Raw genomic sequence first — 27,553 nt, 5'->3', positions numbered from 1 at the left:
TGATCGGCAAGCCATAGGCTCTGTGGTTTAGACCACAGCGCCACCCGCGTCCTTTGGACTATTATTATTATTTCATAAAACCTATAGGCCACTTGATTGCAGAAAACCTCAGAGCAGTTTACAAAAGATAAAACAGGTTTTAAAAAGTTATTTATGTATTGCCCCTACTGTGGCCCATGTTCTGTTAGCCCCAAAATGGAAAACAAGCGAGGTCACGACTAAAGAAGAATGGCAGCCTAAACTGATGGAATATGCGCAGCTTGCGGACCTAACATATAGAATAAGAGAAGAAGAAGAGCATACGTCTAAAGAAGATTGGAAAATGTTTACTGAATATATGGGGGGGGTGATTGTGTACACTTGAAAATGTCGGCAGCATTAAGATGAATTCAACAATGTAAACCAGTTTTGATGGATGTAATAATGGATTGCTGAATGGTTTAGTCTATGTAAAATATGAAGGGAAGTCATGGACATTTTAAGGTTGTTTAAATGAATATTCTAAATTGTAAAACAGAAAATTTAATAAATTTTGTACACACAACCCACCCCCCAATAGATAAAACAGTAAAAATTGTGACACTTCTTAAATGCATTTTAACTTGAAACCCTGAGAGAACCAGAACCACATTTTGTCAGTAAACACAGCTCCTTTCTCTAAGTATTTTGATGCTAAGGCCAAAGCCAAGAGGGTCCGCGCAGAATTAGACTCTTGCTTTTAACCATAGGCAGCCCATTGCACGGGGCATCGCTTCTGCCAGCGGAGGGCGAAGCAGCCTATCAGATACCGCAAGCATCTTGCTTACCTTGGCATTGACAATTTCAATGTGGATCAGCAAGGAAGCGAGTTCAAGGTCCTCGCTGTAGCTGTTCTTGAGGGGCACCGACCTGTAACCTGCAGGCAGAGACCACAGTTGAACGCAAGCAAAAGCGGAGCAATAAATTTGGCACCAGCTGGTCTGCAGGCATTGCCAGAAGGAGGCATACAAGACACCTTCCAAACATCTTGGGGACTTCTCTCTGGATTTGTGCAGAGTTTACTCCTTAGCCCAGAGTTTCCCAGCTGTCCAGCTGTTTTTGGACTACAACTCCCATCACCAGGATCGGCGGTCAGGGATGATGGGAATTGTAGTCCCAAAACGGTTGGAGGCCTGAGTTTGGGGAACCCTGCCAGAGCCTTTTCTTCTCTCATAACAACAACAACAATAATAATACTGTTAATATAAAAATATTGACTGCCAAAGAAGACCCACTGGACCACTCCATCATTTCCACGGCACCCGTGGCCAGTGGGACTGGGGCAGAGAATAGAAACGGAAATCACAGGAGATTCCAACATTGGAAGAATGGCGGAGGAAGATGGTGGAATACGTTGAGTTAGCAAAGCTGACAGGGAAGATCCAGAATCAGCATGATGAACTGCTTCAAAAGGACTGGAGCAAATTTATATGCTATATGAAAGAATATTGCAAACATCTGAAAACGTTTGTAGCTTTGAGTTGAAATGTTTTGTAATGACAACATAAGGAACTGATTTACAGTGGTGCCTCGCAAGACGAAAAGAATCCGTTCCGTGAGTCTCTTCGTCTAGCGGTTTTTTCGTCTTGCGAAGCAAGCCCATTAGCGGATTAGCGCTATTAGCGGTTTAGCGGCTATTAGCGGCTATTAAAGGCTTAAGGGATTAGCGGATTAGCTGCTAAAAGGCTATTAGCAGCTTAGTGCCTTAGAAGAAGGTGGTGGGGAGCGGAAAAAAACCCCCAGGAATCGCAAGACATTTTCGTCTTGCAAAGCAAGCCCATAGCAAATTCGTTCTGCGAAGCACCTCCAAAACGGAAAACCCTTTCGTCTAGCGGGTTTTCCGTCTTGCGAGGCATTCGTCTTGCGGGGCACCACTGTACATTTAACAAGGAGAAATATAAAAACGAGAGAAAAGGTAAAAAAGTGGTTGTAGAAATGCTAAGATTAAAGTAAATATATACGGAAGTCAGGAAGGGGGGCGGGAGGAGGTTTGAGTTTATAGATGTATGTATGGGTATTGTGATTACAAAAACTGAAAATGTAGTAATTTTTTTTTTAAAGGAGAATGGGCCCTATAGGATCATGGGGGGGAGAGAGCCATGAACCAGTGTGAGGAAGGAAGCGGGGGGGGGGGGGGGAGGGTGTGTGGCAGAGATCCAGCACATACCTGTTTTGAGGCCCTTGACAGGGAAGGTGGCTTGAGCCAAGAAGTTTGGGTCGCTGAACATGTCCTCCTCGTAGACCACAAAGCGCAGAAAGGCAAACTCGGGGTTGTTGATGTCAAAGACAAACTGCTTGAGGAGCCAAACCGCATTGAGGCCGTTGTCAGCTGGGAGAAAATCAAAATGAAACAAGGAGATTGTGAGTAAGCCAAGACCCCTGAACCCCACCTGGGGTCCTGTGTCCAATTCTGGGCAACACAATGTAAAGAGGATATTGACAAGCTGGAAGGTGTGCAGAGGAGGGCGGCCAAGACGATAGAGGGTCTAGAAGCCAAGCCTTATGAGAAGCCAATTCCTTATGAGGAATATGTTTAGCCTGGAAAAGAGGAGACTGAGACGAGACATGGATAGCCATCTTCCAATATATACGATATACAATATACAATATACGATATCTATATTGTCATTGTCCCATACAGAACAATGAAATTGAAAAACTACATAAAACATTCAAAAACCCCTAAAAATTCTGAAACCCCATCTTAAAATACAATAATATACTATAGAGACTCCTTATGCTGCGTTTAGAACCAGAATTGCATTTGCGTAGAAACTGTTTCTCAGGTGGCTAGTCCTGGTCTTTATATATGATGGGATGTCATACGGAAAATGGAGCAAGCATGTTTTCTCCCGCTCCGGAGGGCAGGACTCGAACTCATGGCTTCAAGTTACAAGAAATAAGATTCCGACTCAACATTAGAGAAAACTTTCTGATGGCAAGAGCCGTTAGACAGAGGAACAAACTCCCCTGGAAGGTAGCAGGCTTGGAGGTTTTTAACCTGATTTTGCTATAACCTTAAATGAATGAGTCGTTCAAACTGTCACAAACACAAATTGCTGACCCCGCCTCTGGGAAACTAGGAACTATGCAAAGCCACGAGACAGTAGGAAATGACTCAGAAGATACATATGCTATCATAGAATCATAGAGTTGGAATAGACCACAAGGGCCATCGAGTCCAACCCCCTGCCAAGCAGGAAACACCATCAGAGCACTCCTGACATATGGTTGTCAAGCCTCTGCTTAAAGACCTCCAAAGAAGGAGACTCCACCACACTCCTTGGCAGCAAATTCCACTGTCAAACAGCTCTTACTGTCAGGAAGTTCTTCCTAATGTTGAGGTGGAATCTTCTTTCTTGTAGTTTGGATCCATTGCTCCGTGTCCGCTTCTCTGGAGCAGCAGAAAACAACCTTTCTCCCTCCTCTATGTGACATCCTTTTATATATTTGAACATGGCTATCATATCACCCCTTAACCTCCTCTTCTCCAGGCTAAAAATGCCCAGCTCCCTTAGCCGTTCCTCATAAGGCATCGTTTCCAGGCCTTGGACCATTTTGGTTGCCCTCCTCTGGACACGTTCCCGTTTGTCAGTGTCCTTCTTGAACTGTGGTGCCCAGAACTGGACACAGTACTCCAGGTGAGGTCTGACCAGAGCAGAATACAGTGGCACTATTACTTCCCTTGATCTAGATGCTATACTCCTATTGATGCAGCCCAGAATTGCATTGGCTTTTTTAGCTGCCGCGTCACACTGTTGGCTCATGTCAAGTTTGATCAGGTGGGAGGGGGAAAGCCCCCCCGTCGTGAGAGCAAACCGGCCAGGAGCTCTAGTTTTGCTTTGCAGGAAGAGAAAGTCCAGTAATCTGTCTGTCTTGTCTGTCTGTCTTTCAACCACAGCTTCTCACCTACGACATCCGTCTTGTTTTTGCTGTTGTCAAACTCGGAGCCACAGACTTCCACCTCCACAAAGGGGCAAACGATGCTGCGTCCGTTCTTGGGGAGGTGCCGGGCCCCCAGGATCTGTGGGGAGGAGAAGAGGGGCACTGAGCTAGGTGGAAAGGGTAAGATGTCAGAACACTAAGAGGGGCCTACTGGACCAGGCCCAAGGCCCAGCATCCTGTTCTCATGTTGGCCAACCTGAAACCCACAAGCTGGATCCGAGTGCGAGATCCGCACTCTCCCCTCCTGCGATTTGCAACTAGTGGCATTAGGAAGCAAATGCAAATAATAATTTATTATTTATTCCCCGCCCATCTGGCTGGGTTTCCCCAGCCACTCTGGGCGGCTTCCATCAAAATATTAAAACACAGTAATGCATCAAACATTAAAAGCTTCCCTGAACAGGGCTGCCTTCAGATGTCGTCTAAAAGTCTGATAATTGTTGTTCTCTTTGACATCTGGTGGAAGGGTGTTCCACAGGGCGGGTGCCACCACCGAGAAGGCCCTCTGCCTGGGTCCCTGTAGCTTTGCTTCTCACAATGAGGGAACTGCCAGAAGGCCCTCAGCGCTGGACCTCAGTGTCCGGGCAGAACGATGGGGGTGGAGATGCTTCTTCAGGTATACAGGGCCAAGGCTGTTTAGGGCTTTAAAGGTCAGCACCAACACTCTGAATTGTGCTCAGAAACGTACTGGGAGCCAATGTAGGTCTATAAAGACCAGTGTTATATGGTCTCGGTGGCTGCTCCCAGTCACCTGTTTAGCTGCCACATTCTGGATTAGTTGTAGTTTCCGGGTCACCTTCAAAGGTAGCCCCACGTAGAGTGCATTGCACCACTCTGGCGAGACAGTCTGCGGACAGGGAGGGTCTCATCCTGCATACCAGATGGAGCTGGTAGACAGCTGCCCTGGACACAGAATTGACCTGCGCCTCCATGGACAGCTGTGAGTCCAAAATGACTCCCAGGCTGCGCACCTGGTCCTTCAGGGGCACAGTTACCCCATTCAGGACCAGGGAGTCCCCCACACCTGCCTGCTCCCTGTCCCCCAAAAACAGTGCATAGGAAAAGGAACGGCACAGTTTCCCCTGCCGAAAAGCACCGGATGGGAGCTGGAGCTGGGCCGCCCCAGCTCCTCCTCCTCCTCCTCCTCTTCCTCCTCCTCTTCCCACTTGCCTGCAGTTGAACGGTGATTGGCTCCACGTGCTTCAGGCTGCTCTTGTCGAAGGGGTCAAAGAGCTCGTCCCGCATGATGTCCGGCTGCAGCACGTATCCGCTGCGGCCCCCCAGCATGAAGAGCGACTGGTTCAGCTGCATAGGCTTGTCTGGAAGCAGAGGGAACAATTTAACCCCTGTGTTGCAAACAATAGTCAGTAGGCAGTGACTACCTCTGGATACGAACGGGATCCGTTCCGGAGACCCGTTCGCACCCTGAAGCAAAGGTAACACGCGACTGTGCGTCTGCGCGTGTGCAGGTTGCGTTTCATCGCTTCTGCGCATGCGTGTGACGTCATTCTGAGCGTCAGCGCATGCGGCAAAACCCAGAAGTAACGCGCTCTGCTACCTCTGGGTTGCCGCAGAGCGCAACCCAAAAATACTTAACTTGAAGCTGCTTCAACCCAAGGTATAACTGTACATAACTTTATGACCACTGATCCATAGCAATGTTGTTATACTTTCTCATTCCCCATATAGATGGGTTTATGAAGCATTTCTGTATCCTTCTGCTCTGCTGAAGAAGAATTCCACGGAACAATGGGTATATACGGGATCACTGTTCACAACGTCGGTTTGCAAACTTCTTCAGCAGCGTTAGACGCCATAAACAAAGCTTTACAGACTGTTTTCACCAGATAAGAATATGGCCCATTGCTTCTTTCAGAGACTTGCATAGTCTTCAAAGACTTTCAAAGACTTACGTTTATTTGGCTTTATGTTTTCAAGAGAATCCATTAAGAATGCATATTTTGTGACTTTCAGAGAGTCATAAGTTTTCTGTTTATGTGATTTCATATAATATAATTTCCATTCTCCGTATACTTTCGATTTGATTTGATGTTGTATAAATATTTGGTTTTTATTTTTTAACTGAAATTTTCTTGCTACTGTTAAACTCTTTTTTGTCCTTTTTCTTTCTTTCTTCTTTTTTTCTTTATTGTGCTTAACTCTGTTGTACTTACCTTTATTGTATGATTGTATTTTAAATCAATAAAGATGTTGTTAAAAATAAAATAAAAATAAAAATAAAATTTGGGGGTCGTCTTAAAAACAAAACAAAACTATAATTACTTCTTTTGTCTTTCCACGCTTAACAACTGCCTATAACGTTAAGCGTTAAGAGCTTCCAAGTTTTGATGCCGTGTGGATGACAGCACACTTAACATCCGTACGGGCATTTGTTCTGGAAGACAACACTTTGTCCTTGATAATTCCCCCCCCCCCCAATTTTTTTATTGAGTTTTTCACAATTATAACAAATAAAAGATAACAAAAAAGGAAAACAAAAAAACCCAATGAAAAAAACAATACAATACTAAAAAAAAAAACTGAACCAAGACCACAACAATAAGAAAAAGTATTCTTAATCCCATATCCCTTAAAGATCCAATTTTGTTTACATTGTTGATTGACTTCTTCAATTCCCTCCCTTCTGAATTTCATTGTATCTGCATGTAACATTCTTAGACAAAATATTTCCAATTATTATCTATCTTATTGACTTTTCTTAGTGTTCGAGGTTCCATTTATTTCATTAAATCCCAGTTTATTCCTAGGCTTCTCTGGTACTTTCAAGTGACTTCTAATTATTTACATTACAATATTTATTCAAGTAGTCCTTAAATTTCTTCCAGTCTTCTTGATATTCCTCTTCTTCCTGGTGCTTGGCAATTGTTGTTTTTCTAAATGTCAATAAATCTTGCAATGAAAGGGAAAAGGGGAAAAAGAGAGAGATCAGCCACTGGTCGCAGCTGCTGTAAGGAAAGGGGGCTGACCTACCGGGGGTCTGGAAGTTGAGGGCCACCAGCTGGCTTCCGCAGATCCACATGGGCAGCGGGTCATAGTTGGAGGAGTCCAGCCGCTGCCCCTTGGGGTAAATGCGACTTAGCTGCCGGCGGTTGTACTGAAGGAACTTCTTGCCCTTCCCACGGTTGGCGTACTTCTCCGCCTTGGTCTCCGGGAAGGAAGACATGTCTCTGTAACAGGCTTTTTCAGTGCCGATCTCTGGAAAGAAAGAACAGATTCCCCCGTCCAAGCGGGGGTTGGGAAACACTCTCTTTTGAAAGAAAACTACCGTATTTTTCGCCCTATAAGACGCACCAGACAGTAAGATGCATGATACGATACGATATCTTTATTGTCATTGTCCCTTGCGGAACAATGAAACTGAAAAACTACATAAAACCACATAAAAACTACATAAAACTACCACAAAACTACATAAAACTATATAAAAACTACATAAAACTACCACAAAACTACATAAAACTACATAAAAACTACATAAAACTACCACAAAACTACATAAAACTACATAAAACTACATAAAACTACCACAAAACTACATAAAACTACATAAAAACTACATAAAACTACCACAAAACTACATAAAACTACCACAAAACTACATAAAACTACATAAAACTACATAAAAACTACATAAAACATTCAAAAACCCCTAAAAAAACTCTAAAACCCCATTTTAAAATACACTATACTACACTATACCACCTAGCTTTTGGAAGAGGGAAAACAAGGGGGGGGGGGGAATCTGAATCCCAGAAGCCAGGACAGCAAGCAGGATCGCTGCACAGTGATCCCGCTTGCTGTCCTGGCTTATGGGATAGCTGCGCGCAGCCTCTCCCAGGCAGCGGGAGCCTTCATCCCCTGCCTGGGAGAAGCTGCACGTGGCTAATAATAATAATAATAATAATAATAATAATAATTTATTGTTTATATCCCGGCTGGGTTTCCCCAGGCACTCTGGGCGGCTTCCAACAAAACACTAAAATACAATAACCTCTTCAACATTAAAAGCTTCCCTAAACAGGGCTGCCTTCAGATGTCTTGTAAAAGTCTGGTAGTTATTTTTCTCTTTGACATCTGATGGGAGGGAGTTCCATAGGGCAGGCACCACTTCCGAGAAGGCCCTGTGCCTGGTTCCCTGTAACTTGGCTTCTCGCAGCAAGGGAACCGCCAGAAGGCCCTCAGAGCTGGACCTCAGAGTCCGGGCTGAACGATGGAGATGGAGACGCTCCTTCAGGTATACTGGACCGAGGCCGTTTAGGGCTTTAATGGTCAGCACCAACACTTGTGCTTGGAAAAGTAGATGGGCAGATAGCCTGAATATTACCTTAGATTCCTCCCTCGAATGAATGAATGAATGACCAGATATTGGGGAGTTTCAAGCCAATTTTGGGCACCTGTTGGACTCCTCTTGGCTCAAAGGCCAAGATGGTCTTGAGGAGCATCCCAGCACCAGGCAGGGAAGGAGGCAGGTACCCAGGGACAGGAGTTTGATGGGTCAAGAGATTCCCCCGGGGCCTGTCTGCCCCCTATTTCCACGTGGGACTGGATGGGAGGGGGAGATGTAGAGTATTGCTTTCCTGTATTGCTTTACTGTTGCTTTCTTAGAGATCCTGCGTAGGTGGTATTTCTGTACATTCCCTTCCAAGCTACCCTGGCACGGATAGCTCGGAATGTCTAAGTGATGTCATGACCTTCCTATCTAACTATATACATCCTCTCTTTATCACCGCAGACTGGAAGAATGTTAAGTGCACTCTGAGTACCACCCTATCAATCATAGATTACTGTGTTCCTGTGCTCTCTCTATCTAATGATGCATAATGTCTTCATGTAACCCCTTGTATGTATATGCAACACTGTAACGCTTGTACGCACCCCACGTGTAACCAATCAGCACCAAGCATATATGAGGCAATTGGGGTAATATACAATAAAAGGGACTCTCCGAGACTTGGTCTGGGAGATGCCTCCCACATGACACCAACTACTCGTCTGTCGCTTATTTCAACCCAACAGGAGAGGACTCACTCTCTTCGTCAAAAGGCACCGGGCGGCAGTAAACGACCAGCTCCGAGAGCTCGAGGGCAATCTTCTTCCTCCGCTCCATGATCTTCCCCTCCTGCATCTGCAAAGGACACACAAACGGCAGAAAAGGTCAGAAAAAACTCCACGGAGCATCTGTTCGTTTTGATCCATCCATATGAATAATTACTTCCGTGAAATAGAGCGAGCCGGCTGACAACAGTACTGTACAACTGATCTATAATGTTTGGCGGAACTGGCACTGTTATAAATGTCGCAAAACGCAGATGAAGTTGATGGACTACATGGAACTGGCGGAAATGACTGGCAGAATCCGAGACCAGGGAGAGGAGTCGGTGGAAGAAGACTGGAAAAAGTTTAAAGACTATCTACAGAAATACTGCAAAATTAATGAATGTTAAAATGTTGGAATGAAGTTATATGGCTTTAGTAGAAATGTTATAAGGATTTAAGTATAAATAGATTAATGGAATTTTAAGGGTAAAATAAGGTTAGAATGCGTTAAGATAATTATACGACAGAAAACAGAGGAAGATGGAAAGGAATTGCTGAAATAATTGACAGAAGTGGAATACAAAAAGGGAGGTGTGAGGAGGTCGGTGAAATAAGTGAATGAAAGATAAGATATTGAAATTGTTTGAGTGTTTTAAATTGTTTTTGTTTGGTTTTGTTAGTTTAATGTGCTTAGTGTTATGTAGTGTCTTTATATTGTATTGTATTGTTTTTTTCTGTTTCTGTTTGGTTTTGTAGTGTTTAAATTGTTCAAAAGGCAATAAATATTATAATATATATATATATATAAATGTCGCAAAACACCCATTCCACATTTGTGGGGCAGCACCCACACTTTGAAACCTGTTGATATCAGGCATGCAGCTGCTAAATTTTGTTGTTGTTCACTGCAAAAAGTGGTATTACAGGGAACCAGGCAGAGGGCCTTCTTGGTGGTGGCACCTGCCCTGTGGAACGCCCCCCATCAGATGTCAAGGAAATAAACAACTATCTGACTTTTAGAAGACATCTGAAGGCAGCCCTGAATAGTGAAGTTCTTAATGTTTGTGGGTTTTGTGTTTTAATATTTTGTTGGAAGCCACCCAGTGTGGCTGGGGCAACCCAGTCAGATGGGCAGCATATTATTATTATTATTGTTGTTGTTGTTGTTGCTGCTGCTGCTGCCCCAACACAAGATTCTGGGAACTGTTCACTCATTGCAATCATTTAGCCCTGATTAGGGAAGTTTGTAACGACTGATGTTTTACTGTATTATTTATTATTATTATTATTATTATTATTATTATTATTATTATTATTAATATTATTAATATTATTAATATTATTATTAATATTATTATTACTGACTCTGGAAAGGTTTCTAGAGTGGCTTGTGGATCAGCAAAAACCAACCCCCCATCAGGCTTACAATGTCTTCAGGCTTTCAAAGCCATGGCACAAAAGGAAAAAGTGTTGGATAGGGCAGAGGAAAACAAGTTCTTGGAAGACTCACCCTGGCATCTGCATTCTGCGTGGCCTCCCGGATCTTGGCCACCCAGTCGTTGAGCTCCTCCTGCGTGTCTGTCGCCACGTCCAGCGACTGGGATGGGTGGGTCATCTGCTGGGAATGGATGGTGAAGACAAATGGTTTGGAGCTCCTCCCGTCTTTGGAGATAACTACAAGGACATCAGAGGGGTTGGCTTTACTGGAAGAGGCTCTCAACGCAGGAATGCTCCGCGGAGGAGCACGCAGGGCAAGCGACAGTTCCTGCTCTCCCGTCGCAGGGGGGTTGGACCAGGTGGTCACTTTCCAACTCTACAATTCCACGATTCTAGGGAAGCCAGCCACTGAAGAAGATGCTGCCTGCATGAACAGGCTCCCTCTTCATTGCCCCGATAAACCCCACAAACCCCACCACAATTTCCTGTAACATTCCTACGGAGGCTCCCCAGTCCCAGTTCAGTTTGACTGGTGCGCCTTCCAGTTTCCGAGCGAACGCAGCCAATTTGGCTTGCCGTTGAGATGGGCAAAGCCGGGCTCGTCCTGGGGAGATGGCGGAAGCCGAACAACCCAACCTGTAGGAATGATCGCTGGGTTGTGGAGCACACTCCCCCCCCCCTTAGACAAAGCCACAGCTTTCTGAACATCATGCCCTCTGTCTAACCTTTGCTCTCTTAGTGGTCTGTCTGTAACCTTTGTCTCTTTTGTCATACATTGTCCAAGGGGAAAATGACACGGTGGAAACAGGTGCCAATAATAATAATAATAAAAATAATAATTTATTATTTATACCCCGCCCATCTGGCTGGGCTTCCCCAGCCACTCTGGGCGGCTTCCAAAAGAATATTAAAATACTGTGATACATCAAACATTAAAAGCTTCCCTAAACAGGGCTGCCTTCAGATGTCTTCTAAAAGTATGGTAGTTGTTGTTCTCTTTGACATCTGGTGGGAGGGCGTTCCACAGGGAGGGCGCCACTACCGAGAAGGCCCTCTGCCTGGTTCCCTGTAACATAACCTTGTACCACCCCACGGTCTCGGGACTGGAAGATGTGTAAAGCTCACAGTCCAAAATGCATCTGACTGGTTTTGCATATTGTGCTAATAAAAAGAGTCTCAGCAGAGCTGGCCGGCAGCTTGCTTGTGTACAGCTCACCTGCATTACCAGCTCCTGCCTCATGTCCATAGCTGTCAACTTTTCCCTTTTCTTGCGAGGAATCCTATTCGGAATAAGGGAATTTCCCTTATAAAAAGGGAAATGTTGGCAGCTATGCTCATGTCCTTCACTTCACCAACCTCCACATTTGCTCCAGGGTCTCCAAATGGCAGCTTCCAAGTGCAACTGGGAGGAGGGAACAGGGGTTTTGCTCTCATCTGCTCCTAGCAGATTACCGTATTTTTTGCGCTTGGAAGACTCACTTTTTCCCTCCTAAAAAGTAAGGGGAAATGTGTGTGCATCTTATGGAGCGAATGCAGGCAGCACAGCTATCCCAGAAGCCAGAACAGCAAGAGGGATTGCTGCTTTCACTGCGCAGCGATCCCTCTTGCTGTTCTGGCTTCTGAGATTCAGATTTTTTTTTCTTGTTTTCCTCCTCCAAAAACTAGGTGCGTCTTGTGGTCTGGTGCGTCTTATAGAGCGAAAAATACGGTAATTTCTCAAGCAATCCTTTTGCATGTTTAAATTCCCTTCACTAATAACCTCAGGACCTTATTCCTTTGGCAAACTGCTTTGAGGTTTTCTAAAATCAAGTGGGAGGCAAATTTTATAAAATGCAGGTAAAAGGTTAAGGTAAAGGACCCCTGGGCAGTTAAAAGGTAAAGGTAAAGGGACCCCTGACCATTAGGTCCAGTTGTGGCCGACTTTGGGGTTGTGGCGCTCATCTTGCTTTACTGGCTGAGGGAGCCGGCGTACAGCTTCCGGGTCATGTGACCAGCATGACTAAGCCGCTTCTGGCAAACTAGAGCAGCACACAGAAATGCCGTTTACCTTCCCACCAGAGCGGTACCTATTTATCTACTTGCACTTTGATGTGCTTTTGAACTTCTAGGTTGGCAGGAGCAGGGACCGAGCAATGGGAGCTCACCCCGTCGTGGGGATTCAAACCGCCGACCTTCTGATCGGCAAGTCCTAGACTCTGTGATTTAACCCACAGCGCCACCCGCATCCCCCTCCTGGATGGTTACGTCCAGTCAAAGGCGACTCTGGGGTTGCGGTGCTCATCTGGCGTTCAGGCCGAGGGAGGAGGCGTTTGTCCACAGACAGCTTTCCGGGACATGTGGCTGGCAGGACTAAACCGCTTCTGGCACAACGGAACACCATGACAGAAACCAGAGCGCACAAAAACGCCGTTTACCTTCCTGCTGCAGTGGTACCTATTTATCCACTTGCGCTGGTGTGCTTTCGAACTGCTAGGTTGGCAGGAGTTGACAGAGCAACGGGAGCTCACCCCGTCGCGGGGATTCGAACCACCGACCTTCTGATCGGCAAGCCCAAGAGGCTCAGTGGTTTAGACCACAGCGCCACCACAAACAAGCAGCGCTAGGATTCACGCCCAGGGAAGGTTGTATTCCAGGATACTGTCCTGATTGGATTCAAACTCAGTCCTTCTCCCCCAAGGAGGGGGTGCATTGATAACCCCTCCTTTTTCCAGTCCCTGCTTCTTCAGACACTTACCTACATGGCAGGAAGGGACATCAACGAAACCTTTCAGGAAGTTGCCCAGAGGGCTGTTCTCCACAGACTGAACAAGAGAAATAGAGAGAGGGGAGAAATCAGGATTTCATTTATTGTTCTTGTTTTTAAAGCTGTGCCGGTTAACCAACAAAAGACAGGGGGTTTGCGATACCTCGAGGTCTCAATCCCTACCTTTCTCTTGCTACGCTCCCCAGACACAAAAGTAACACATAAATGAACCGCATTCATTTCACTGTTAGCCACCCGTCCCCACAATCAATGGGCATTGCACAAACACAGGCTGCAGACCTCAATTGATCCATCAGTTCAATTGATCAGAGCTCTAGCTGCAGATTCTAGCAGCGTAACGGTGGGTCAAGAAACTCATTAGCCTCGCATCTTAAACAGGGGGCTAGGAGCCGTTGATTAGTCTCATACTCCACGAAACCAGCCGCAATTTTAAGGCGTGTCAGATTATCCCCGCTTTCAATTTCCCCAAATAAGGGGTGTTCAACATGGCCTGGGAATTCAAAAGATATTTTGGTTAAGTTTATGTAATTTAGTTTTGCTTGGTAAATAAAACATCTGTAAAATTGCAAAAACATATTTTTAAGACCCCCCCCCGGCTGAAGAAATTTGCAAAAATTAGGTTTCATCCCCTAAAATGGCACAATTTACCGTCACGTGGTGTTCTCCCCATTCAAGTGGCCCCCTCCCAGCAATGAGATCCAGGCACGGCTGGGGTGCCCCCCCATATGGAACTCAAGTGGCTTCATTACACCAATCCTGGTCCAACTGCACTGGCTACCAATTAGTTTCTGGGCTCAATTCAAAGTGCTGGTTTTGACCTATAAAGCCTTGAACGGCTCAGGACCACAATACCTCAAGGACTGCCTCTTTCCATATGAACCTCCCCGGACCCTGAGATCATCTTCTGAGGCCCTTCTTTGTGTGCCTCCTCCTCGAGAGGTCCGGAGGGTGGCGACACGAGAACGGGGCCTTCTCTGCAATGGCTCCCCATCTGTGGAATGCTCTCCCCAGGGAAGTTCGCCTGGCGCCTTCACTATACATCTTTAGGCATCATGCAAAAACGTTCCTTTTTAACCAGGCCTTTGGTTGATCTGTTTCACACCCTATACGCTTTTAGAATGCGGCTCTTTGGGGGGTTTTTATTGGGGGTTTTTTTAGTTTGATTTTATATGTTGTGGTCCTGTTTGTGAACAGCCCTGAGACCTCCAGGTACATTGCAGTGTATAAATTGAATAAATAATAATAATAATAATAATAATAATAATAATAATAATAATAATCTGGGAGTGGGTCTGTGCAGATGGGAACTGGGGGAGCTTAGAAGGAAAGAAGAAAGGAAGGAAGGAAGGAAGGAAGGAAGGAAGGAAGGAGAAGAAGAGTTTGGATTTGATATCCCGCTTTATCACTCCCTTTAAGGAGTCTCAAAGCGGCTAACATTCTCCTTTCCCTTCCTTCCCCACAACAAACACTCTGTGAGGTGAGTGGGGCTAAGAGTCTTCAGAGAAGTGTGACTGGCCCAAGGTCACCCAGCAGCTGCAGGTGGAGGAGCGGAGACGCGAACCTGGTTCACCAGATTACGAGTCCACCGCTCTTAACCACTACACCACTCTGGGAGGGAGGGAAGGAGGGAGGGAGGAAGGAAGGAAGGAAGGGAGGGAGGGAGGGAGGGAGGAAACAGAGGCGTCTCCCTCTCAGTACCAGTATGAGGGTGTCAAAAATGGCAGCAGAGAAAGGGTTCTTTCAGAGGGGCCCAAACTCACGGCTTCATCCTGCTCTGGCACAGAGGTGTTCATGATCTCCTCCACGTAGTTGGCTGGGAACCAGAGCTGCTTCTTGCCGCCGTAGTCTCCTCGCCACCTAGAGAGGGTAACAGGAACAAGGCAAGCAGACTGACTTGGGGGGCACTGGGGGGCCGGCACCGCATGCTATGGCGAGGGGAGAGCCGGGGAGATGGGGAAACAGAAAGAGAGCGGTTAAGAAAGGCACCATCACACTCACACACACACACAGAGAGAGACACACACCCGTCTTGTCAACACCATGCAGAAAAAGTGTGCCAGAAAAAGCAGGGGAGACATGAAAGGGGAGATTTCTCTCTCCTTTCCCTGCCTCCTCTTACACGAGATTCCATGATGGGATCCGCCAGCCGGGAATGAGGGAGCGGCATAAAATCATAGAATCGTAGAGTTGGAAGGGACTTCAATGGTCATCAGCAAAAGTTCCAGCGCTTCTTTTTCTAGAAAAAAAAGCCCTAAACTACAGGACTCACCATCCTCCATCCTGCTTGTCAACGTTGTGAATAATGGCTTGCTTGCAGAACGACAGTTCGTCTTCCCGCTGGGCTTTGTAGTCATACAAGGCCTTCACTGTGCACTAAGACGCAGACAAGAGAGGGATGAGGCGAAATAGTGAAATCAGTAGAATGGAAATAAGCCTCATGATGGGAAATTAAAAGAAACTTTACTGGATGTTAAAGGACAATAGGAATTAAAATGTAAAATACAATCAGGGTAACTAATTGTATCTGCAAATGAATATAACAAGACGCGTATATACAGAAAGATTTATTTGTGTATAGACACTGTACGGATAAAGTTGAAAGAAGGACAACAATATACAAAATCGATAAAGACAATGCAAAAAACTTAGAGACGACATAAAAAAGCCAGAAGGAGGAAGGAGGGAAGTCAACTCTCAGGAGTAAATGTAAATGTAATGTGTATATGTATAGTATGTACAGTGGTGCCTCGCAAGACGAAATTAATCCGTTCCGCGAGTCTCTTCGTCTTGCGGTTTTTTCGTCTTGCGAAGCACGGCTATTAGCGGCTTAGCAGCTATTAGTGGCTTAGCGGCTATTAACGGCTTAGCGGCTATTAACGGCTTAGCGGCTATTAACGGCTTAGCGGCTTTAAGAAAAAGGAAACAAACTCGCAAGAACTCGCAAGACGTTTCGTCTTGCGAAGCAAGCCCATAGGGAAATTCGTCTTGCGGAACGACTCAAAAAACGGAAAACTCTTTCGTCTAACGAGTTTTTCGTCTTGCGAGGCATTCGTCTTGCGGGGCACCACTGTAATCATAAAATCAATAGAGATTATCTTAAAAATAAAAGAAAGATGCAGACAAGAGAGGTTATCGCCACATTTGTGCTAAAAGCAGCAGTCTGAAAATTAAGAGCTCACCGTCTGCAAACTGCAAACAAACCTGTGCATATTATGTCCGCCCAATCCTTGAGTGTTCTGCACTATTTATTTTACTTCCAGGGTTGGGGTTTGAAAAGATAATGGAGGGCATCTTTTGCTAGGCTAATGGGAGATCTGGGCCAAGGGAAAGGATTCATAAAGGACATGGAATTGGGCAGTATCCAGAAGTCTCATTTCTCCCTTAACTACTTGCTGTCCTATCCAGCACTTATCTGGGATCAGGAGATTCAGCCCCCTATAAACTTTCTGTGGTCCAGACACAGTTTGCTAAAATTGGAGCTCTGATGTGGCAGGGAATGAATGGCAGAATTTGAGCCCTGGAGCAGAATCTCAAGCTTTCTTTGTGGAAAGCCTTGGCAATGCTTAGATTCCAGCAGATACCAGGCTCGCCTTTCACTTGATCCTGGTGATCTAGAAACCACAAGGAAAACAGCAACTGCAAGACACACCTTTTGTCTAAGGTTTGCACACAACTTCCAGAATCTCATGTTCTGGACTGTGTCTTAAATCACTGACAGTGCTGGAAATATGCATGTCTTAATTTCGTAAGTAGATGGATCTTTACTACAGTGGTTTTTGTTATGCCCTGTGACGGAAACAAGTAAACTTAACTAATAACATAAATAGCAAGTAAAATGTTATATGTGTGCTTTAGACGAGGTTTTAGTTTTGTGACTGCAGAGGAAAACTTGCAAACATGTTGTTTGGAATTGGTGAGTTTCACTCTGCCCATCCTGTAATTTATCAGCCACAAAGAATTTCGTGTTGCTCAGGGTCTACTTTGTGACTGCCCTAACGCTTGTCCAATCCAGGATTATTATTCCACCGAGACCATGAGGACTAGAGAGTTGTGAGAATAAATACTCTGTGCCAACAGAAAAATCCAGGTCAAAAGCTGCTGAGAAATGTGTCTTCTCAGTTCAGGAAATACAAGGGAATGGCTTTTTCATTTTAACCGATTTTATGTGCAGCCTTTGTCTGTGTTTCCATTAATAATAATAATAATAATAATAATAATAATAATAATTTTTATTTATACCCCACCCTCCCCAGCCAAGACCGGGCTCAGGGCAGCTAACACCAGGTATAAAAACAATTGATTAAAATACAACTTAAAAGGCAGATGAAGATGATGGACTTTTCAGAGCTAGCTGACCTGACTGGAAGAATCTGCGACCAGAAAGGAGAGGAGTTATAGGGGGACTGGAGGAAATTCACGGACTATTTGAATAAATATTGTAATATAAAAAATTAGAAATTACTTGAAAGAAACAAATAGGCCTAGGATTAAACTAAGTTATAATTAAATAAATGGGATTCAGAATGTTAAGAAAAGTGAACAAGGTGGACTATAATTGGAAATTGTTTTAGTTTAATAATGATATTGGAAAGCTGTTACTTTTAATTACAAGGAATCTCAGAAGGGAGGGATTTGAGGAAGTCAACCAAGATGTTTAAAAGGTTGGATTTGTGAAGAATTAAGTTTGTTATCATTGTCTATCTGTTTATTGTTCCCCCCTCTTTTTACCCCCCCTTTCTTCTTTTCCCTTTTCTGTTTTTGTGTATCATCTTGCTTTGTGGTTTGTGTTATTACGGTGGAAAATCTAATAAAAATTTATTTTAAAAAAATAAAATACAACTTAAAAACAAGATTAAAGCACAACATTAAAATGCAGCCGCATTTCAGTAGAAAGTCCAATCAAAAACTTTTTGGGGGATGAAAACGTCAAATCTCCACCAAGGCCAACTAACCAGACTGGTCTTACGTGGGCCAGAAAAAAAGCCAGGGAAGTCCCCAAATTTGTTTCTGGTTGTGAGAATGCAAAGGAGCGATGTGGAGATATTCAGAATTAGAAACAAGCCAAGAGCAGAAAGCATCCCAAGGGCCTTTCTTGCTCACTTACCCTGGCTGTGGGCATCTTGTTGGCTTCTACGTAGAAGTGAGGGGTCCGCACTTCGTACAGAGCTCCGTAGTCCAACTCCTGTAGGGAAGAGGAGGCTCACTGTCACAGCCCGCACTGAATCACAGAATTGTAGAGTTGGAATAGGACCCAAACAGTTTTCTGGTCCAACTCCTCTCTGCTCCCATCTGGCAGCTGCCTTGGCTCCCCCCCCCCTCTCCCATTGAGAAGTCACCAAAAGCCCCAGAAATTTCCATCAGGGCAGTCAGGCAGAAGGGAGCCTCTTTGCCTTGAAGGCACCTGACAGCCGGGCAAGTAGAAGAGAACAAGAGGGGCGCGAAATAAAAAAAATAAGGATATATATATATATATATATATATATATATATGTAATGTTCATAAATGTCCCAACCAAGCACGTACATATATAAACCACATGTCTGAAACCCCACAGAAAAAGTCCTGAAACCATTTTGTCCCTCTCAAATATTTCTCTGCAAGGTTGAAGGAAAATGGAAAAGCCTCCCCATTGTCTTCTCCTTCACAAATCCTGTCTTAAGGGGATGTCTGTCTGTGTTTGAATAGGGTGAGCCTCTGACCTGGCTCAGGAACTAAGCATTTATCACTACAAAAGACTGGCCAGGCTCCCCAGGTAATCCAATCAAGTGACCATTAACAGGTAACCTGCCAGACAGGAGATAAACAATGGCAGGAGATAAACAACGCACTCAGATTTCTGTTGTAGACTGCCTTTTCTGTGATGTAGGTATTATGTATCTGGGGAAGGGGTGGTCTTGGGCCACACCCCTTCTGTGATGTAGGTATGATGTGTCTGGGGGTGGTCTTAGACTCCAGGGCGGGCAATTTAAAATGTCTATATAAGGGTGGGCACACCTTGATTCGGGGTCTTCCTCCTCCGTGTGAAGGGGGCACCCTGTTGAAACAGATCAATAAAGATCAGGCTTACTAGCTGCTTTGCTTCTCAATATTCTCTGCTTGGCCTCTGTTATTTTCTCTGACAGATGGAGAATCTACAAAGGACTCTATAGGAGCTCTTGTGTCCCCCATAACGGAATAAGGGCAGATTTTTGTTTATTGCAAGCAAATCTTCCCCGCGTGGAAATGCGAGACGCCCTTAGACCAGGCGACCATTGAGATCTGCTTATCCCCCAAAGGGCTCCATTAAGGGGATTTCCAGATCTTCTAAAGCACCTTTTGCCCCCAACCGGGCGCCTTTCAGGTGTTTGAGACTACAACTCCCAAGGGCTGATGGGAGTTGTAGTCCAAAACACCTGAAGGGTGCCCAGTTGGGGGTGACAGCAGCCTTAGAGGTTGCCAGCCAGGGCAGCGCCCCCTCACCGCCGTGCCCATCTTCTCCAGCGTCTCCTCGTTGATCGGGTAGCGCAGCTTCATCTTGCGGTAGAGCGGGTGCTTCTCGTAGTAGCTGACCAGGTCAAGGAGGCTCTCGAACTCCGCCGAGCTGCCCAGCATGAAAAGACGACCCTCCTGCTGGATCCGGCAGTGCTTGATCTTGCCTTCCGCCCTGCAGCCGGAGGAGCCCAGAAAAATAGAGATGTTGGGGTGGTTCCACAACCCACAAAAACTCAGGATGGGGAGCAGCAGGTTTCAAATGCAGAGGAATGCATGTGAGCATCAAAATACAGGTAAAAGGTAAAGAGACCCATGACCATTAGGTCCAGTCGTGGCCGAATCTGGGGTTGTGGCGCTCATCTCGCTTTATTGGCCGAGGGAGCCGGCGTACAGCTTCCGGATCATGTGGCCAGCATGACTAAGCCGCTTCTGGCGAACCAGAGCAGCGCACAGAAACGCCGTTTACCTTCCCGCCAGAGCGGTACCTATTTATCTACTTGTACTGGTGTGCTTTCGAGCTGCTAGGTTGGCAGGAGCAGTGACCGAGCAACGGGAGCTCACCCCGTTGCGTGGATTCGAACCGCCAACCTTCTGATCGGCAAGTCCTAGGCTCTGCCCACAGCGCCACCCGCGTCCCTATCAAAATACAGAAAGGGGTTCTAAACCGTAGGAGGAGCTCAGCAGTCGGGCTCCGAAACTCTGCACGGGGTGCGTTTGGAGCAATTTCTGGCAACTGTCTGTCTGAAAAGGGGCAGCACGGTATCACAGAATCGGATCCCAAGGATCAATCTAGTCCAACCCTGCTGTAATGCAGGGATCTCGACAAGATCAGTGACTGGAGTGGGGATGAAAAGGGACTTCCTTTGGAGGGGAGGGGATTTCCCCCCACAAACATTAGACACCCCACTTGGTTCTGCAGCATTCTTCGGACACTGCCCCTACAGGCTGATCTTCATTCGCTGCTGACGTTTGTCTGTCTCGAGAGACAATGGAGTGCGCCTCCGGGGGGAGGTGAAGTTGAACTGCTGGAGAATCACAGCACCTGCTGTGGCTGTAGAGGCCGGCAACTCGTAACTGTTGCTTCCTGCATTGTTTTTGCAGCGTTAGCAGCACGGAAGTGGCCTCCATGGGTGCAAGCCTAGGCAGTGGGGATGGAGGTCCTGGGCTGCCCAGATGACAAGACCCCCCTCTTGGTTCAAAGGAAAGCAGAGCAATATCTTTGGCACCATAATAATAATAATAATTTATTATTTATACAGGAGTTGCCGGAAGGAGGCATACAAGACGCCATCCCAAAAACAGATACTGTATTTTTCGCTCTATAAGACGCACCAGACCACAAGACGCACCTAGTTTTTGGAAGAGGAAAACAAGACAAAAATTATTCTGAATCTCAGAAGCCAGAAGAGCAGGAGGGATCGCTGCGCAGCGAAAGCAGCAATCCCTCTTGCTGTTCTGGCTTCTGGGATAGCTGCGCAGCCTGCATTCGCTCCATAAGATGCACACACATTTCCCCTTACTTTTTAGGAGGGGAAAAGTGAGTCTTATAGAGCAAAAAATACAGTATATGTCAATGAGTGAGTTTCCTCACTGGAAATAAACAGGTTGCTCTTTGCACCTTGTTAACACGAGGGACAGAAGGGGCTCGTCCACCTGGGAAGCGGGCCCACCTAAGAGAGGGAAACCTCTAACCCTAAACCTCTGCTGCCTTGCGGCTATGCTCATTCAGGAGTAAACCCCGAAGAGAAATTCGTACCCGCTGCCTTGCGGGACACCTTTGGGAGAAGAAAAAGCTGAAGAGTAAACGCAATCTGAATTAAAATATTTCATACCAAACTACAAAGGACTAACCCACTTGTTAAAGAAACTCAGAGGCTGTTAAAAACAAAGGAAGGGTCGACATCAAAAATGTTTACTAGGACTATTTGACTAATTAAGGAATGCAGTACAATACTGGCTCCCAGTACGTTTCCGAGCACAATTCAAAGTGTTGGTGCTGACCTTGAAAGCCCTAAACAGCCTTGGCCCTGTATCCCTGAAGGAGCATCTCCACCCCCATTCGTTCAGCCCAGACACTGAGGTCCAGCTCCGAGGGCCTTCTGGCGGTTCCCTCCCTGCGAGAAGCCAAGTTACAGGGAACCAAGCAGAGGGCCTTCTCAGTAGTGGCACCCGCTCTGTGGAACGCCCTCCCAGCAGATGTCAAAGAGAAAAACAACTACCTGACATCTGATGGCAGCCCTCTTTAGGGAAGCTTTTAATGTGTGATGCATTACTGTATTTTAATATTGTGTTCGAAGCCGCACAGAGTGGCTGGGGAAACCCAGCCAGATGGGCGGGGTATAAATAAATTATTATTATTATTATTATTAATCATCATCACTCCCTGAACTTCAGAGCATGGGAAGTCACTCAAAAGATATGTAATTTGGCATTGAGCATTCGGCTTTTTCGATTGTATGATCATTTGGAATGTTTTATAATGTGGTTTTATTGGATTGTTAAAATGGAAAATTTAATATATATTTTTTAAAAAAGAGTAAGCGCAATCTTCAAAGCCAGGAGGTAATCAAGCTTATTTCACAGTACAGTATCCCTTTCGCCGACACTTTTTAACCTCAGGAGCTCCCAGACCCAAAACATAACACCATGTACGCATTGAGACACACATGCGCACACTTTCTCCTGCGGGTTTCTGGGCGTGTGTACCCCCCCTCGCTGCACCCGGGGGACGGAGGAGAGGCTCACCGGAAGGAGATGGCGTAGGAGTTGGGCTCGCCGCGCTTCCGCACCAGGAAGGCTCCATCTCGCGGGACCCTCATCAGCATGTGTTCCGCCTGCAGGCGGGTGAGGTTGGCATGGTACCACCTGGCAGGGACAGAAGACTCCATCAGTACAGCCTCCGCCAGGTGTGATCCTCATCGGTTGCTCTAGGAGCCAGGCGAAGCAAGGGGGCTACGAGGCAGTCCTGACCTGGGTCCCCCCCTTTCCTCCCCTTTTGGAACACCCCCAAATTTAAAAGGAGAGGTAACCCAAGTAAATATTTTCACTCATTTTTAATTTTTATCTTTTTCAGAAAATATTATTTTTTTGGGGGGGGGGGTCTGTAAGCCAAGATGCATGGAACGTGGCTATCACTACACCAGGGGTCAGCAAATGTTTTCAGCAGGGGGCCGGTACACTGTCCCTTAGACCTTGTGAGGGGCCGGACTATATTTTTTGGGAGGGAAATGAACAAATTCCTATGCCCCACAAATAACCCAGAGATGCCTTTTAAATAAAAGGACACATTCTACTCATGTAAAAACATGCTGATTCCCAGACTGTCCATGGGCTGGATTTAGAAGGCGATTGGGCCAGATCCGGCCCTACCCATGCCTTAGTTCAGGGGTCAGAAAACTTTTCAGCAGGGGGCCGGTCTACCGTCCCTCAGACCTTGTGGGGGGCCAGACTATATTTTAGGGAAAAAATATGATCAAATTCCTATGCCCCACAAATAACCCAGAGATGCATTTTAAATAAAAGGACACATTCTACTCATGTAAAAACACGCTGATTCCCAGCCCGTCCGTGGGCCGGATTGAGAAGGCAATTCGGCTGGATCTGGCCCCGAGCCTTAGTTTGCCAACCCATGCACTGCACAGTGGTGCATGAAATGTGCTCTGCACATGCTCAGAGGTACACAGGACTTATACTGACCATTGGCCCATCTAGCTCAGTTCTGCCAACACTGGTTGGCAGCAGCCCTCTAAAATCAGGCAGATGCCAGCAGGGACTGAACTTGCAGCCTTCTGCTCCCTGGCCCTGCGTCCACCTACAAAACCTTCACCCAACGCCCACAGCAAATTTTGCCCAAGCCGGGCTGTTGACCCGTGTCTCCGAGGTTAGAGAAGAGGAAGAGGGAAGAAGGGACGAGGTTTCTCACTCCTTGCTCTCGTGGGCGTTGGGCTGGGGCACGGGGTCCGTCAGGCGCATCTCGAACTCGTTGCAGCGCAGGGGAACCTCGCGGTAATGGCAGATGAGGCTGTAGAGGCTGTCGAAGACCAGGTTGTCCGTCAGGTAGAACTTTGTGGCGCCGGCTTCCTGACGGGAGTGAATGCGGCAGTGCTGAACGCGGCCGGAACGCCTGCGGAAGGAAGGGTGAGAAGTTAAACTATGGAACTCTCTTCCACTGGATTCTTCATATGTGGCGGGATTGTCCGTTAGTTAACGAATTCTGGAAAAAGATTGGTATAGAAATATCGGGAATTGTGGGTAGGAAGGTGGAAATACCTAAATTAATGGTTCTTATTAGCCTGAGGAGCACAGAGTTAGAAACAAAAGAGGGATGTAAATGGGTAAAATTTATGGCAATTGCAGCCAGACAGGTTATAGCGAGTAATTGGGAAAATGCAGAAGAGCTAGGGATGAATCAATGGAAGGAAAAACTGAAAAATATTATAATCTTAGAATATCTAACTGATACATAAAATGAAAGGGTTTAAGGTCAGTGAGTAGGAGGAGGATTGGTTTGAGAAAATATTGAATTATTTGGGCAAGTTTGAACAATTTGGGGCAATTAAAATGTTAAAAGTTAAATAAATGTTGTGGAGGGAGGAGTGTTAAGGTATATAGAATTGTACATATGGTTGATTTGAATATGTTATTATTGATTATATATACCCAATGTATCAGCCGCCTTGGGGGGGGGGGTTCACTGTTTGTGTTTTGGTTGTTGGTAAAAAAATAAACAAAATAGGATTCTTCATTCATTTTCTTTATTAAATTTGTTAGTCACTTTAGCTTGTCCTGGGCATTGCAAAACAACTTACAAACAAAAAACCAATTTGCCTTTGGCTAATTAAAAAACCTATGGCTTCTTAAACTGTGGGAGGGGGTGTCATTGTTTTCTTATTATGGTATGTATTTTTGTGTTTTTATATTGTAAACCTCCCTGTGATTGTCAAATGGAGGGCAGTATAGAAATGTAATTAACAACCACCACCAGCATCAAAGAAAGTCCTCCACATACATAAAAAGGTAAAGGGACCCCTGACCATTAGGTCCAGTCGTGGCCGACTCTGGGGTTGTGGCGCTCATCTCACTTTATTGGCCGAGGGAGCCGGCGTACAGCTTCTGGGTCATGTGGCCAGCATGACTAAGCCGCTTATGGCAAACCAGAGCAGCGCACAGAAACGCTGTTTACCTTCACGCCGGAGTGGTACCTATTTATCTACTTGCACTTTGACGTCAGGAGCGAAGGACTCTCAAGGTGGAGAGCTCCCAGCTCATGCTTCGCACCCTGACAAGGGTTGGGGTTGAGCTCTTCCTCCCGACACAACCTACCAGAAGGAGAGGGTGTAGTCGCCCACGAAGGTCTCGCTCTCCCGCACCAGGAAAGTGCCGTCTTTGCCGCCCGTCTCGGTGCAATACTCGTGGAGCAGCTTCTCTGCGATCTGCCGCCCATCGCGGCCCCCGCCCAGCTTGCCGTGGAACCATTTCTCGCTGAAGTGCAGCTCGTTGTTGTTAAACTCCTAAAAAGCCCAAAGGTGGCAGGAGAGGGGAAGGAAAGTCGAGGGGAGGTGGTGGGGGGGGGGAGAAAGAGGGGGCTCAGTGGCAAGGGGGTGGGAGAATGGGAAGCAAGAAGAAGCCACAGCATGTTTAATATCCTCATGTCCTTTTCAGACTTTTCTGAAGCATCTTCGGGGGGGGGGGGAGGCACGCATATCAACAAACATTGGGGGGTGGGCAGGACAGTTTGTGTCACCCGTATGAAACAGGAGCTGACTGTGACAGTCAGGATAAAAAACTAAGAAGAGCCCTTTGGTATAATAATAATAATAATACTAATAATATAATAATGATTTATTATTTATACCCCGCCCATCTGGCTGAGTTTCCACAGCCACTCTGGGCAGCTTCCAACACAATATTAATGTACATTAATGCATCAAACGTTAAAAGCTTCCCTAAACAGAGCTACCTTCGTCTAAAAGTAAAATAGTTGTTTATTGCCTTCACGTCTGCTGGGAGGGTGTTCCACATGGCGCCACTACCGAGAAGGCCCTCTGCCTGGTTCCCTGTAGTTTCACTTCTTGCAGTGAGGGAACCACCAGAAGGCCCTCGGCGCTGGACCTCAGTGTCCGGGCTGAACGATGCGGGTGGAGACACTCCTATTATTATTATTATTACTCGGCCCACCTGGCTGCGTTGCCCCAAGCTCAGGCTCACTAGAACTCACGGGCAACGAAGCTGAACGTTGGAAGGTTCAGGACACAAAGAAATGCATAAACTGTGGAACTCCTTGCCACAGTTAAAATGGGAGCGCCCCCACTGCCTTCTTCACAGCCAAGTGCCTCTGCAGCACTCCAGAAACGCACCTCTTAAAAATTTAAAGCTTATCTACAAAAACATTGTAAAATTAATGAATGTTAGAAGGATGTTGGAATGAAGCCATATGGTTTTAGCAGAAATGTAATAAATTAAGTAAAAGCTGATTGATAACGGGACAAAATGAAAAATTTAAGGTTAGACCATTAAGATAAATTATAGAACAAAATTTGAGAAAGATGAAAGAATTTGCTGAAATAGTCAATCGAAATAGAATACAAAAAAGGGAGGTGTGAGGAGGTCGATGAAACAAATTAATGAAAGGTAAAGATATGGAATATTGGATGTGTGTGTTTAGTGTTTTGGTTTTTTTTTGTTTTTCTTTCCCTCTGCATTGTTGTATTGCCTTTTTATGTTTTTATATTCCTTTTTCTTTGTTTTTCTTTATGTATTGCAATTGTAATTGTAATGTATGTTTTGTTAAACTTTTTATTGTTTTTCCTTTTTCTTTTTTCTGTAATTTGTAACTTCTAATAAATATCATTTAAAAAAACAAACAGAAACGCACCTCTTTCTGCTCCGTCTCCTCCTCGTCCTCGTTGGACTGGTAGCGGGAGGTCTCCTCGGAGTAATAGATCTTGTTGCTGGTCAGAACGAAGTAGTGCGGGCTCCACGTCTGCCGAAAGGGAGGGGGAAAGAGTGTCAGAGCAACGGAAGGGGGTGGGACACAAGGCAGCGAGGGACCCCCTGAGCGGCGGGAGAAAGCAAGAGCCTCACGTGGTCAATGGGGTCCTCGAGATAAAGGATGCCGTTCTTGATGGAGTTGCTGATGTCGTTCTCGGAGTAGCTGGCCAAGGAGACTTCCTCGTAGAGGTTCCCTTCGACCAGCTTCTTGTGCTGGAAGAAAATGACAGAATTACAGAACTGTAGAGTTGAAAGGGCACCCCGAGGATCATCTAGTCCAGCCCCTTGCAATGCAGGAATTTTATGCCCAAAGCGCTTGAACCCACAACCCTGAGATTAAGAATCTCATGTTCTACCAGCTGAATTATTACTAGACCGGCCTTCAGCAACCTGGTGCCTTCCAGAAGATTTAGGGCTCCAGATGTTGGCTGGGGCTGAGCGCCGCTCTAGTCCGAAACATATGGAGGGCACCAGGTTGGCAAACGCTGGCCTGGATATTCAAAAGGATGCCAGAGGCTCTACCTCTCTTTTAAATCAGAACCAGTGAAGGCGGTGAAGGTCCTGTGTGAGTGTCTGGAGGCGGTTGGAGGATGGATAGCGGCTAAGAGATTGAGGTTGAATCCGGACAAGACAGAAGTACTGTTTTGGGGGACAGGAGGTGTGTGTGTGTGGAGGATTCCCTGGTCCTGAATGGGGTAACTGTGCCCCTGAAGGACCAGGTACGCAGCCTGGGAGTCATTTTGGAGGTGCAGGTCAATTCTGTGTCCAGGGCAGCTGTTTACCAGTTCCATCTGCAACGCAGGCTGAGACCCTCCCTGCCCGCAGACTGTCTCGCCAGAGTGGCGCATGCTCTGGTTATCTCCCGCTTGG

At 46.0% G+C, this 27,553-nt stretch overlaps 1 protein-coding gene across 1 annotated transcript in view; it reads right to left on the bottom strand.

Moving 5' to 3' along the window:
* Window positions 1-27,553, bottom strand: part of LOC310681315 (1-phosphatidylinositol 4,5-bisphosphate phosphodiesterase gamma-1-like) — a 109,651-nt gene that overhangs the window by 7,842 nt on the left and 74,256 nt on the right. Inside the window, exons 13-29 of the mRNA XM_083449002.1 lie at window positions 26,777-26,896; window positions 26,568-26,675; window positions 25,016-25,203; window positions 23,616-23,816; window positions 22,439-22,558; window positions 19,682-19,865; window positions 18,327-18,404; window positions 15,492-15,595; window positions 14,983-15,079; window positions 13,193-13,259; window positions 10,532-10,695; window positions 9,013-9,109; window positions 6,955-7,179; window positions 5,134-5,282; window positions 3,928-4,042; window positions 2,186-2,347; window positions 807-895 (exon numbers count right to left, since the gene is read on the bottom strand). Of these exons, the coding sequence (XP_083305128.1) occupies window positions 807-895; window positions 2,186-2,347; window positions 3,928-4,042; window positions 5,134-5,282; window positions 6,955-7,179; window positions 9,013-9,109; window positions 10,532-10,695; window positions 13,193-13,259; window positions 14,983-15,079; window positions 15,492-15,595; window positions 18,327-18,404; window positions 19,682-19,865; window positions 22,439-22,558; window positions 23,616-23,816; window positions 25,016-25,203; window positions 26,568-26,675; window positions 26,777-26,896 (2,268 nt within the window). The remainder of the gene's footprint in view (window positions 1-806; window positions 896-2,185; window positions 2,348-3,927; window positions 4,043-5,133; window positions 5,283-6,954; window positions 7,180-9,012; window positions 9,110-10,531; window positions 10,696-13,192; window positions 13,260-14,982; window positions 15,080-15,491; window positions 15,596-18,326; window positions 18,405-19,681; window positions 19,866-22,438; window positions 22,559-23,615; window positions 23,817-25,015; window positions 25,204-26,567; window positions 26,676-26,776; window positions 26,897-27,553) is intronic.

This window comes from Podarcis tiliguerta, assembly GCF_965153285.1.
Source record: "Podarcis tiliguerta genome assembly, chromosome: 7".
In the NCBI taxonomy this organism is placed as follows: domain Eukaryota; kingdom Metazoa; phylum Chordata; class Lepidosauria; order Squamata; family Lacertidae; genus Podarcis; species Podarcis tiliguerta.
This window is presented reverse-complemented; position numbering and strand designations above follow the sequence as displayed.